Below are 12,490 nucleotides of genomic sequence, written 5' to 3' on the forward strand. Positions count from 1 at the left end.
TACACATCGTCCACTTTGTACATTTGCAACAAACGGTGATTATCACATACCACTAATGGTCCCACTATTGGACTGCATATTAAGCATTAACCTGCTGCCTGCACTCAAATTGAGTCTGAAGCCAATACAAACTTGGTGCCAGAAGGCACTTAGTGTTCAAATGTACCCAAGACCAAAGTATTTTATGGTCTACTTTTATGGAAGGGAAACATCATTTTTGCTCAGTTTCCCCCTCTTTTTCAGTTCCAAACAAGTAAGGACAGTAACCTCAGAGAACTGTCACCATAGATACTGGTAAAGTAGCAGACACTTAGTGGTGTTTGGTTACATCTTGTAGCAAGTGGCAGGGTAGACCCATAGACAGCTGTAGTTCGGCTATACCATATGAAGGTAATCATTTGCTTCTTGCAAATGTTACATTTCTAATTATATGATTTTGCCCTGCAGTATCAAACTATTAAGGGTAATACAAAGGGGTCTTGCTAATGCCCTATGTTTGTGCACTTTTTTGTGTGAATAATGTGTCATGCTCTTTTAATCTGCTAGGTGGTGTGGTTGTGCTGCTCATCATGGTTCTGGCATGGTGCAGTGAATTATTTCGTACAGCTGGACACACTCACCCTGACAGTATTGCAGTTATGTGCCTCTATCAAAGCACATTTTGATAGTAGGATCCCTACAGAATTGAAACCTTGCCCCTGCAAAAGAATTGATTCAGGGCAGGAACAGGTTCCAGTTGGAATTTTCCCGTGTATGAAAGCTTCTGATTGTCCTTAATTGCACACACTTGAATTGAACAGTGGAGTGTCACTCAGCCGCTATTTTGAGCTGAGTTCACTGGGTAATGTCAAGTCTCCTACATTCAGAGGCAGTTCCAAATTATTCAGTTGTTCTGGTCGGGGAGAGTGCTGTTGGCAAACTACAAAACATGCATTTAATATTGCTGTTATATGTTCATAACTAATTTCTTACAAGAATACGAGTATCTTTGAAGTTATGGCTTAGAGTTGGCAGTGTTTGACCAGGGTAAACTATCCTAAGCTGTATTATGAGGGAACGCAAGAAATAACAAACTTACGGGAAGGTGGGTAGGGTTAAAATTGAAAGGGATGGATAAGTTTGTTTCTAAGTTTTTCCAAAGAGATGTAGGATAGCTGTCCCAGAGACCTGTAATCTCCCCATACAATGTATTGTACTCCTGCCAGAAAGGACCTTTGGCCCCCTGACCCAAGGCTAATGCAAACCAGACAGAAGTCCCTTCTACCAGCCAGCTAATTTCATGGTTGAACCACCCTCTGTCCTGCCAACCTCAGATAAGCAGACATTCAGGTATTTTGTAATTAGGTGACAGCCTGATTTGGCACTGGTGTCTGCAAAGTGTGCTCTCATTAGCAGTTGATTGAGATAAGGATATCTACTAGTATCTCCTCAGATGGTCTACAGAACAGAAAACAGAAGCAGTGCCAACAAGCCCACTCTCAGACAATCTTGGCACTTCTGCAAGGAAAAGAAAATTGGACTTCCAGAAGGCGGGAAAAGTTTATACCTCAATTCATTTTTACGAGTCTAACAACCACCATATTTTCCCTTAGAAAATCAAATTCTTCAATCATACTACCATGTTGTCCCTAAGAAGTTTTTATTAAAAAACAACTGTTGTGCATGCAATATGCTTTATTAATACAAAAAGCCAAATGATAATGTTTGTCCCACCTGAATATTTTTGTGGAAAAAACACAAAGTTTCTTCTTGAAAAGAAAAGGAAGTAAAAAATCAACTTTCACTTCATTGAAATAATTGCTCCAAATGTGATTTTTTTTAACAGCAGTACACAGGTTTTGAAGTTTATGAGTAGAGTAGAGTAGAGTTCATCAGTTAGGTAGGAGTCTCGCTCCAGTTGAAACCGCTCCTCATGAAGTGATGATGATAATTTGTAGATTGAATCAGGAAAAAAACTTGTGCTGTGAGATTTGCAACTAGCCCATGAACTAATAGTGTGTACAATCTTCCTTTAAGCCTGACTTATTTTTGTTACATAGGAGATTATTTTAAAACAAAAAAAAATTGAAGCAGCCAGCCAAGAACCAGTGTGGGAATGTGCTCTGGCCTTTCTCCATACTTTATGGCATTCTTCAAGAGCCTCTCTTTGTTGCACAGGGCAAGTTCCTGGGAGGTCTGACCTCAATAATTCATCCAAAGCTGCCTGGATTATAAAACATGACTCCCGTAGCAACGCATTTATAAATATTTCCTCATCACTGGTCTTCTGTCCTTGATATGAACTGCACCAACCCAGGCTGCCCCCCTCCCCCCAAGAGTTGACCCATGCATTGTGGGGGACAATGTACAGTCACACACACTGTGAAAATGATATCCACTCAGAAGTTTCCCCTAAACAAGGTCAGTTCCAGTTTTAGAGCCTGTTGTGCCATCATGGCTTTTTGTCTGTGCTCTCTGATGCTGAAACTGCAATAATGGCTGTGCAACAGCATGTGAAATTTCTCAGGTCTACTGTCAAAATTTTTCTCCACTGGCACTGCCTTGATTTACTTCTCCCTCCATTTTTCACTATTCATAGACTTGGTCTATTACAAGGTTTTGTTGTGGTAATTGAGGGGAGGGTTTTCATGGACAGGGAGGTGTGAGTGCACTAGGGAGCTGGATGACTGAAGTGCCAAGTATAAGTGGGCGGGCTGTCTGGTTCAAATCTACAATGTTTTACCAACGAAAGTTTTACCATGCTGACAGATAACCTGCAGGGCTATAGCTCCAGCGAAAACAAGGGTGTGAGAGGGGTATTGTTTACGGTAGATGGGTAGGAAATTCATTCCTAATCAAGGATGTAATATAAGACGCCCTTGATCTAATAAATAATATCTACCATGAAAAGTCTGTGTGCATTGCAAAATAATAATCATTCTCAAAGGCTGACTCCCCATCCCTTGGCCCTACTGAACACCTTGCCCCCAACAACTTTGCTCAAATTAACAACAGCTGACAAATCTCCCAGACTGTTACCATTACATCTACATATCAACTTTCTCATTATCAAGTTTGGTGTTTGCTTAATCACCACTATGTATAGCCCTTGGCAGATCATTTGTATGACATTTCTGATCATTTCAGACAGTTAGAACAAATGGAAGTATTCAAAACCCTGTAATCAACATCCAGCATATTGTACCTTTTTCCAATTTGTTCTTGTGAATGTCATGACACAATATTGTGACTGATAGATAATTTTGATTCCAATCTAGCATCACCTCTGGGCAAACTTTGGTCACCCCTCTGCTAAGCTTTAGTCATTATTTCTGGTAATGGGCCTCATTGGGTCTGTCTGCAGCCACTTTTCTTGTTATCCCCAAACAAGTGTGGAATTTCTGCTGAGGCCTTGAACCCTTAAGATTCCAGAGTCTGAAATTCTGAAATGTCAGGAGAAAATAACTTGCCCTTTAGGCATTTCCTTACTGGGTCCAAGCAGGTTTACCAAGTACAGAGGCTCTCAGGCATGACTGCTTTGATTTGTTACCAAGGCTCAGTCAGTCCTAAACTGTGTTGGTAGCTTTACAGATAACTCCTCAGGTGCAGAGGTACAATTTCACGAATACATAAAGGTGGCTGTGAGTGCAGGAAACTGTCATGGAGGAAAGACTTATGGAAGTTGATTACAGCTGCCAACTGTCACACTAACACACACATACATGCTAGCAGGATGTTCTTAGAAAAGGTGATCTAACACTGATATCAAGTCTTACCTTACATGAGTAGTCAAGATATTAATGCCAATGGAATGAAATCCACTGCAGTACCGATCCTAGCCTTTGTCATCATCGTCTTTTACCTTATCAAAGAATATTCATGAGAAAATACTCAAAATGGCTGCAAAGTAAAGATAACTGGTCAGGAATGTTTCTGTTGAAGACCCAAGTAGTGTCAGGTACCAGCTTGACTAAATAGTAAATAGTCGGCTTTTCTACTATCAGGCACAATGCATGACAACTAAAACAACCGATCTTTCTTTCTTGTCCTTTATTATTTCTACAAGTCCGCTTGTGGGATATTGTATTTCTGCACGTTAGTAAACAGTGTTCGTGTGGATGACAGAACATATTTGTTCGTACTTCACAAATTAATCTGAGCTCTTGGGGAAATAATTATGGACCTATTGCCCACACAGCATCCTCCCCCACGGAAAGTCAAGGTACATTCAGACTTCTTTCGGAACTATGGTAAATAAATACTCTTTAATAGCCTTTGAAATTGCGCCAGGCTGTACCTGGTGTTGAATGTTTGTTGGGCCTTCTGTGGTCCGGTAAAACCGTTGTTTCCACATGTGGTTTTGATAGGAAGAGGGCGTCTTAGTATAAGTCCAACTTGGCACCAGAAGACTACACTCATTCACAAAGAGGGGGTACTCCTCGACAGCGTAGCGTCTATAGATCGAGCTTCAACATTTGGCATTTTTGAAAGAACGAAAATTATATGCGGGTACATAAATATTAACAGAATTAATGTGCTATACAACTGAAGCATTGGATAAGCCCTGCACAATTACTTACATATGATACCAATTCCCTAAAACACAGTGGTAGACACTCCGGCAGGCTTGCCCCGATTTAGCGGAAGCTCGAGGCGAGGGCCTTCGGTTACACAGGGTCGATATAACGACGTAGATTCTTCCTAGCAAAAAATACCACTTTCCAAAACAGACAAAAATATACAGAAAACCTCTTCCGATATATAGACATTTGAATGCTCTATGATAAAGCTTACAGACTGTACATACGCTACATAGTTTGGCAGTGACACGTTTCAGTTAGTTTCTACAAGTAGTACAAGGGTTGAATAGCCTCTCGTGTTTGCGCCGCTTAAGTTTTGTGCAAATTTACTTAAGCGTTACCCTACAGTGGTCCGATGGCTAACAAGTGTCAGGAGGAAGCCTAGGAAAAGAAACCTTGTCCTTGTTGCGGCGTGTAACGATGCTGGAGCTGAACTAGTGGGTCCCGGTTGCTTCTCCGAGTTGGAGTTCCCTCCCCTCCCAGCAGTGTCCCCACGACACAGCCGCTCCATGTTGTTTTTGATGGCGACGCAAATGGGTCTTTCCGGTCCGTCGCACACACAATTTTGCAACAGTTCCACTTCTTCCTGACTGTAGAAATGGTTAATACTGTCCATACACGTTTGAGAACACTCCAAGCCGTTAAAAAGCTGTGAACAAGACACTAAATAGTTGTCCTTTGCTTGTACACAGGCTTCACTTTGGCTGCAAATCTGAGTGGCTTCCGTGCAGCCGACGACCCTGGATGCGTTAGAACCTTCGTACAGCGTCGGTCGGCAGATCTCAACCCTCTGTCTTAACTGTGTGCAGCGTTGTTCGTCAGGTCCAGTGCAGTTACAGGATTCCAACACTCGTCCTTCCTCGTTCTGCAGAAGGGACTGCAGGGCGGTTTGACAAGTGACAGGACACTGGTCGGTCACCTCTCCGGTTAGGACCCCTGTGCACGCGTAGACGTAATTGTAATACGCTCGGTAGCACGAGTCACTCTCCGTGCACGACACCAGGGCGTCACTGCACGATACATTGATGTATCCTGCAAGTTTGGCCACCTCTTCAACGTCAACTTGCGTCGCCGCCGTCCCCAAGACCTGGGAGAACGCGAGCAGGAGAATCAGCGGCACCATTCGCGTCGCCCCTGCACGCGGAATGCCCCCGAACAGCTGCACGGCCAAACTCCCCCAGCGCCCCGGACCCGACATTACCCTCCTCCAACACTGACAGACACAGTCTCGATGAGATGCGGCTGTGTTATGATTACGTTTCCCCTCGCCAGCCTTGTCCGGGTCGATCCCTTGTCTGTACGTGATGATCCCCACAAATCTTTCCCCGCGTCCGCTCACTCTGAGAGCACAAATCCGACTAGTCGTACGGGTCCGGCGCAGCGGCTTGTATTACTGCGCCCTTAGTCTATTACCGTGACGGGCTGGGGGCAACATTTCCGATTCAAAGAGGTTATTGTTGCTAACTGGTAAGGAGAGACTCGGGCACCACAAAACATGAATAGTATAGAATGGCATGGGTAATTGATAAACATGACCCGGATCAGATTCTTGTTTCACCTGCAGAGAGTTTGAAAGGTTCGTTCGGGTACTTAGGAGTCTTCTTCAAAAGGATCGTCTGATTATGGAAATCGTCACAGTAGGAAATGGGCCACATAAATATGTATTGAGCGGGGATTACACGAAATGAGGCTGATTAATTGGCATAAGTGCTGTGAATCCTCTTGTCACTCGCAAATGGGAACTTTTTTCTAGGTGAGGCCCGGGTAACTACGCCCTTCCCGTGGGACACCCTAAGGGAATAGGCGTGACTGTAGGAACCACACGGGACTGAGGCATGAACACACCGACCCTGGGAAAATACCATATATAACAATAGGAATGCAATGTTATCAGGGAATGGCAGATAAAAAATGTTGCTACGTGAAGCGGTTAGCAAATGAATCGTTGCTTTTTTACTAGCCTCCATAGCAGGCTCTCTGGGGCCTTTCTCGTCTTTTTCTGGCTCATAATACACTTTTACTGTCCATTTCTTTTTGTCGGGGCGAATGGTCAAGCGACATAGTACACACATGTACAAAAAGAAATGGCCAGCCAAAGTGTATTATGAGCACACAAAAAAAGACCCCAGAAAGCCTGCTGTGGAGGCTAGTTATTCATGTCAATTTGAGAGTTTTGGCAAGTTCGTCATGATCACGAGAATATGATTTGAGTGTTCCAGTTTTATAGTCTAATAACTGTGTTCCAATGTGTATGTATAGAATATCTTACCAGCCTCCGCCCGACTACTGTACTATCTCATATCAGTTGTTAGTGTGGCAAAAAGAATGATCAACCGCAATCATGACAAATTCTCTGCATCAGTCAAAAAGTTGGTCAGCTAGTAAAAACTAATCGGTCCCCCCGCAACATCTGGATAGCCAAGAAAAGTCTATCAGGCTCCGCGGATTGTTGGTCAAATAGTAGAAATTGGACAAATAAAGGGAATCGTGTGTACTGACTCCACTGGCCGACCAACTCCCCAAGCACACTATTCCCTCATTCACCGTCCAATTTCTACTAGCATTTGACCAACGATTCGCGGAGCCTGATAGAGGCTAATTTCTGGTTGTACAGGTATATTTCTTTCATTCGCTTTATTTGGACGTGTCAGACGTCGGCTGAATAGATTCCTCCTCAGATGCTGCCCAACAAGATGCAGAATTAGCACATTTACGCTATAGATACTTTATATTATATCAAAGTAACAATGAAAGAAGAAAACTAATTATACAGCAAGAAAATGAAAACGCCTAGACAAACAGAGTTTGGTCCCAGTAATAACAAAAACGCAGCAGCGACACGCGTGTGTTATTCCACAGGAAGGGACACCTGGCGAAAACAAACGACTTTGTTATTTGAAAATACTAAATCTATTTCTCTTGTTAGTTCCAATGCCACAGATGAAAGTTTGGACGCCTTCCTGTGAATTTCCTGACTTTCTGTTCCTACCAGTGACGACTAAAGGCAATACATACTTATTAATTATCAAAGACCATTTTCTGTCAACTGTCGAGAATGGGGGCAACAGCCTTTATATGCTTATCGAATGAATTTCTTTGCCTGAATGATTCGTCTTTTTGCCGACATGAATAGCCTCAGGGCTAGCCTGCACACATGTTAGTAATCAAACACGACTCTTCAAGTTCCATACGTTGATTAGCTTGGATGTTTGCTGGATCAGTTGTGCCAACTGTAAGAACAGGAACAATTTAAAGGGTGTTCAGATTTCACAGATTTCATGACACATGCAGGGCTAGGCAACTCATGATCGAGGTGACCTACAGTGTAGATTCTTTAAATAACGTTATGACGATTATAGAAAGGGTATACGTACGAGTTCGAAAACGAAGACAGGTGCTTTTTCTCGAATCTCCTATTTTGACTGAGTAAGGTATTTTGGTACTGCATCAAACAATGCAATCTGTGCTGGGTTACCTGCCCACCGGCATTTGTCTCTGGAAAGTAGAAGATTTTGGACTCGTGCGACAGCGTCACTTTGAGACTCACGGTTGAACTTGAAGGATCTTTAAAGTCACGGTTTTCTACGACCTCACACACTGTATCGAGGCACGCCATGATTAAATTTCGCTAGGATTCATCATGACTGTACAAATATAACACATGTCACGTAAAACGTTGCTGCTGGCGGGCATACAGGAGAGCTATCACTATAAATGGTTCCGATTCTCGGCTGGTAAATGTTTCCCAGTATCACTTCTCATAGCCAAAGGAGTCGGCATCAATAGAGAGTACATATTGCTTTGACTTATCTGAAAGTAGAGAGACCGTAGGCCGCAGAAAATTGATGAATAGGGAAGCAACTTCCAGAGAGGCAATCGCAGCCCCAGCCGAGTACCAGCTGATGGTTACTCAGGTGTGGTCTTTATTTTGTTAAACATTAACCACAGAGTGGGCAGCATACCTGCCGTATCCTTATCTTAACACAACTCTCAAGAATGACACGAAGACGGACGGCCATGTTGTTTTTGGTGGTTGTGCACCTTGTGATCTCCCTAGGGGGTGGGGAAGAGGTGTACTCGTCCCCCGGAGGTGACGAGAAGGCTGACCTAATGTGTACGGACGACATTGGTAATAAGTTCAAGGAGGGGGACACCGTGTGGCTCGACTTTGGGTCCAGAAAGTGCTTGTGCGCGAAAGGTAAGGCTCAGTAGGGTCGCCATTGCATACATACAAGTCCATGGTGGGCTCTTGTAGTTCACAGGCACGTGGCTAGAAGCACTGGGAACGAGTCCAACTATTTGACAATGTTTCAAATTTGTTCGTTCAACGGTCAATAGATATGCTAGAAATAAGATACAGCCTTATTGGCCGTCACGTTCGTACAGAGAGTAGACACCAAGCAATTCGGAGATCGAGTAGAGACTCTCGTGACTCTTGTCCTAGAATACTGCGTCATCAGTTGCCATGGTCACGATCTGCAGCTGTTACTGTGCGACCCATAAAACAAAGGAACGTTACAAGATCAGACTGGGTGGGGAAATAATATCGGGAGAACATCCAGAACGCTGTGTTTTGACTGCTCGGTTGAACTTGTACAAATGGATTATGTCAGCTAATCTAAACCATGGACTGGAGTTGAGATTTGGGGTAGAAAGTTTTGCAAACAGCCACTAAACCCTAGGCCTAAACGAATGTCCTATTATGTGACGCACGCAATGTCAGACGAGCAAGTGGACGATATTTCCCTGCCAAGCCAAAGAGTGCCTTTTACCGTGACTGGTGGGCCCGAAAGCCCACGTAAGTCTTGTAATCTCGTTCTGTTTATAAATTCCTTACCCTCTCCCACATGTGTTTATTCCAGCAACAACAAATCGATTTAGGAGGCCTTTTAGTTGTTGACATTCAATTTGTCTTGCTGGGGTTTGCTATATTTACGGTGGCAGTGAAGCGTTAAAACCATTTCAGACTGATTCCTGTCATCGTGCCATAGCCGACAAACCTCGGGAGATGATTGACCTGCGTACTGGGAGTCTTACAAGAAGGGATGAAGAGAATGAAGCATTGAAGGGGAGAGGAAAGGACGGAATTTTCCTTCGATATAATCGATTCTATACATCATGATTGGTAGGGACTTTTCTATACACGCAAGTGCAGAAAATATGATATCAATTATCACGTTTCATATAAAAAATTTAGCAGTATTCTGATATCTTTATTGAACTTTTAAAGATACAAATATGAGTTCCTAGTAGGGTCTGACCCTAGGCTGCTGCTAGCGTTTTCATTTCTACACTGGCTGCAGGTGTATTTGTAGCTCCCCTATTCCACTGGCCATTATAGATCCTCCCCTATTTACGGATCTGCCAGTGACCGTGTCAAAGTAGGACGAAGGTTTAGTGTTACCATGTCTGTCTCTCAGAAGGGGTGTCCCACTGATAGATGAGGTGGGAGGAGTTTGGTGACCTGTATTCATTTTTCATGAGCTTGACAGATAAGTGGTCATAAGTGGAAGTTCTTTGTACAAAACCAAATGTCATCTACCTAGCCGACGTCTTGGTGACCGTTTGTCACCTTCCGACAGGCAACGCCGACTCTTTCTACATGCACTTCGCACAGCAGATAGCTGTCGCTGCTGCAGTGTGAATATTGCTCCCAGACATGACTGAGATTGTATCCCCCATCATCACGGTTTGGGAAATAGCACTTGTAAGTTCTTGTAACAATGTGTTGGTGTCCAGTGTTCTGCCAACCTGAAGAAATTACTCCCGGAAGAATTGAAAGATAAAACGAAGTGTCAATGCTGAGCTCAATATTTTCCCAGGTAAGCTGACCAGTTGCAGTGACGCCTATGAGTGTCCTCCCATCCCTGAAGACTGTGTGGAGACACGTGACATCCCGGACTACTGTACCATCTGCAGCAAAAGGGGCTGCAAATCTCCCACAAAGGGCAAATATCTCAATATCGGTATGGATCATGAATAGAATGGTTTTCCGTTTTCTCATTTGTTCTTCTACTTTCTTTTTTTATGATTTTCTTTCTCTGTCCACTCCTGTAATGTCATTTTCAAGTTCTATTTCATTACTTTCCCCACAACCCCATTCTTTTTCAAGTACAGTATCTGTTGTTTTTTCATGCAGGTGAAACGCACATCCAGGAAAAGGCATGTATCAGATGCGAGTGCAAGGAGGGGAGTACTCTGCAGTGCAGCGACATTCCTGGCTGTGCCCGAGATCGGCATGCAGAATAGAAGGGAAAGACTGACATCTTGCGGAAACTGTTAGAACTGGTGTAGATTTGTCAATTCTTTACTTTTCTGTCTTGACACTGCAAACAAATACATGTACGTATGCTATCTTCTCGACGAACTGTGATATAGCAGGACAACCTTTCGTATACGACTTTGCTGACTTAGCTTCAGATAGATATGGAAAAGAAGACAACTATGAACTATTGTGTCATTGAGCCGGCTTTACTATTCGTGCGAACGCCGCCGAATTTGTAGATCGGTCAGAGCTCGCCGAATTTCAACATCGCCCGAGCATCGGCTGTATTTTTTGCTTAAAATCTACCCCTTTACAAATTGGACAGGGATCGGGCGACGTCTATCCAACACTAATGATTACTTATCCTCATGAGATGGTAGCATTCCTTGACCATGGACGAAGTGACTATCCCGGTAAAATGCTAATATTTGGGTAAACTTTAACTTCTGAGTTTGGGGAAATATGTAGGGCATGAGTGCGGTGGACTGTCGCCCTAAAACAATAATATTGTATAGTTGCGATACCCCAATCCAAAATCTCATAAAATGTTGAAAAATCGTCGCCGAGGCCTTGCGGAATTTAAGCGCAGCGTCCGGGGACCCACGAATGTCGGTCGAGCTGCGAAAAATCGTTCGAAGCCCGCGCAATCGCCAGGACGTCGGTCGTTCTTCGGCCGAAAATGCACATTTAGAGCTCGCCAATACGTCAACCGAGTTAAATTCTTGATGTAAAGGGGGCTTTATCGAGCCTCTTACTGATCAGTTGACACTTCTTGGGTTGTTAAATATATAAAGCAATGTACATACAGTATCAGCCCCGAGCCCTATCCGTACCTTGTATTTCATCCAAGGCTAAAGGTAGCTAACGTTGTAGTGGTAAAACTTGTAAAGAGAATTAGGCTGTCACGATTGTCGTATGTCATTCGCATACTATGCAATAGTAATAGTTAATGGGACTTATAAAACGAGGCTCTCCAATTTCGTTTATCTATCAATGATCAATATGAACATGATATCAACAATGTCGTGTATGTGTCCATTGGTAGCGTGGCAGAAAGGATAAAGAACACTACAGGCAGAACCAGAGATGTGAGACTAGAACGTACAGTTAATGGTTGCCTCTTTTGCAGCACTTGAGCTAGACATTGAAAACAGTACAACGTAGCTGGCCGGGTATTTCCGCCCTTCTTCAGACCTTACGCAGCAGTCAGAAGTTAGGCTCTCTCCGAGCAGAAAAATGAATAAGCGAGAATTACTCAATTAGATTACGATTTCTCCTCCCCGCACATCTGCTTCTATATCATAGCGCCTTCACACTGAAATCGAATTTACAGCAGGAATAAAGCAGAACCAGCCGGAATTAAGTATTTGCAAAATTCGTGCTGCATTCGGGTGGGAAACCCAAATGGACCTTATATCCCCTTCACACGAGAAGGAATGAGCCGGAATGCCGTCAGAATGAAAATTCTTTTCTATTCCTGGAAATTCGTAGTGTATTCTAGAAATTCTCACTGCATTCCATATATTCTTTTGGCCACATTTTGACAGGATTCGAAGTGGCTTGCCGTTTCAGTTCTCCATCGAATGAGATAAGAATGTTTCGAATTGTATTGCACTGCATTGTTGGAACGAATGCCGTAGAATGCCGTCATACTGCAGTTAGTATA

The 12,490-nt window shown here is 43.4% G+C and overlaps 2 protein-coding genes across 2 annotated transcripts; one reads left to right on the forward strand and one right to left on the reverse strand.

Moving 5' to 3' along the window:
• Positions 1 to 4,681: 4,681 nt before the first annotated feature.
• Positions 4,682 to 6,397, reverse strand: LOC118410401 (growth arrest-specific protein 1-like). Its single transcript, XM_035812096.1, has one exon. It carries the CDS (start codon positions 5,755 to 5,757, stop codon positions 4,897 to 4,899), a length of 861 nt encoding a protein of 286 aa, XP_035667989.1. The 5' UTR covers positions 5,758 to 6,397; the 3' UTR covers positions 4,682 to 4,896.
• A 2,136-nt stretch (positions 6,398 to 8,533) lies between these two features.
• Positions 8,534 to 11,849, forward strand: LOC118410403 (fibulin-2-like). The gene is made up of 3 exons (XM_035812097.1): positions 8,534 to 8,757; positions 10,382 to 10,525; positions 10,699 to 11,849. The coding sequence occupies exons 1-3, from the start codon at positions 8,556 to 8,558 to the stop codon at positions 10,806 to 10,808; spliced, it is 456 nt and encodes a 151-aa protein (XP_035667990.1). The 5' UTR covers positions 8,534 to 8,555; the 3' UTR covers positions 10,809 to 11,849.
• Positions 11,850 to 12,490: the final 641 nt, after the last annotated feature.

Source organism: Branchiostoma floridae, chromosome 2, assembly GCF_000003815.2.
Source record: "Branchiostoma floridae strain S238N-H82 chromosome 2, Bfl_VNyyK, whole genome shotgun sequence".
NCBI lineage: Eukaryota > Metazoa > Chordata > Leptocardii > Amphioxiformes > Branchiostomatidae > Branchiostoma > Branchiostoma floridae.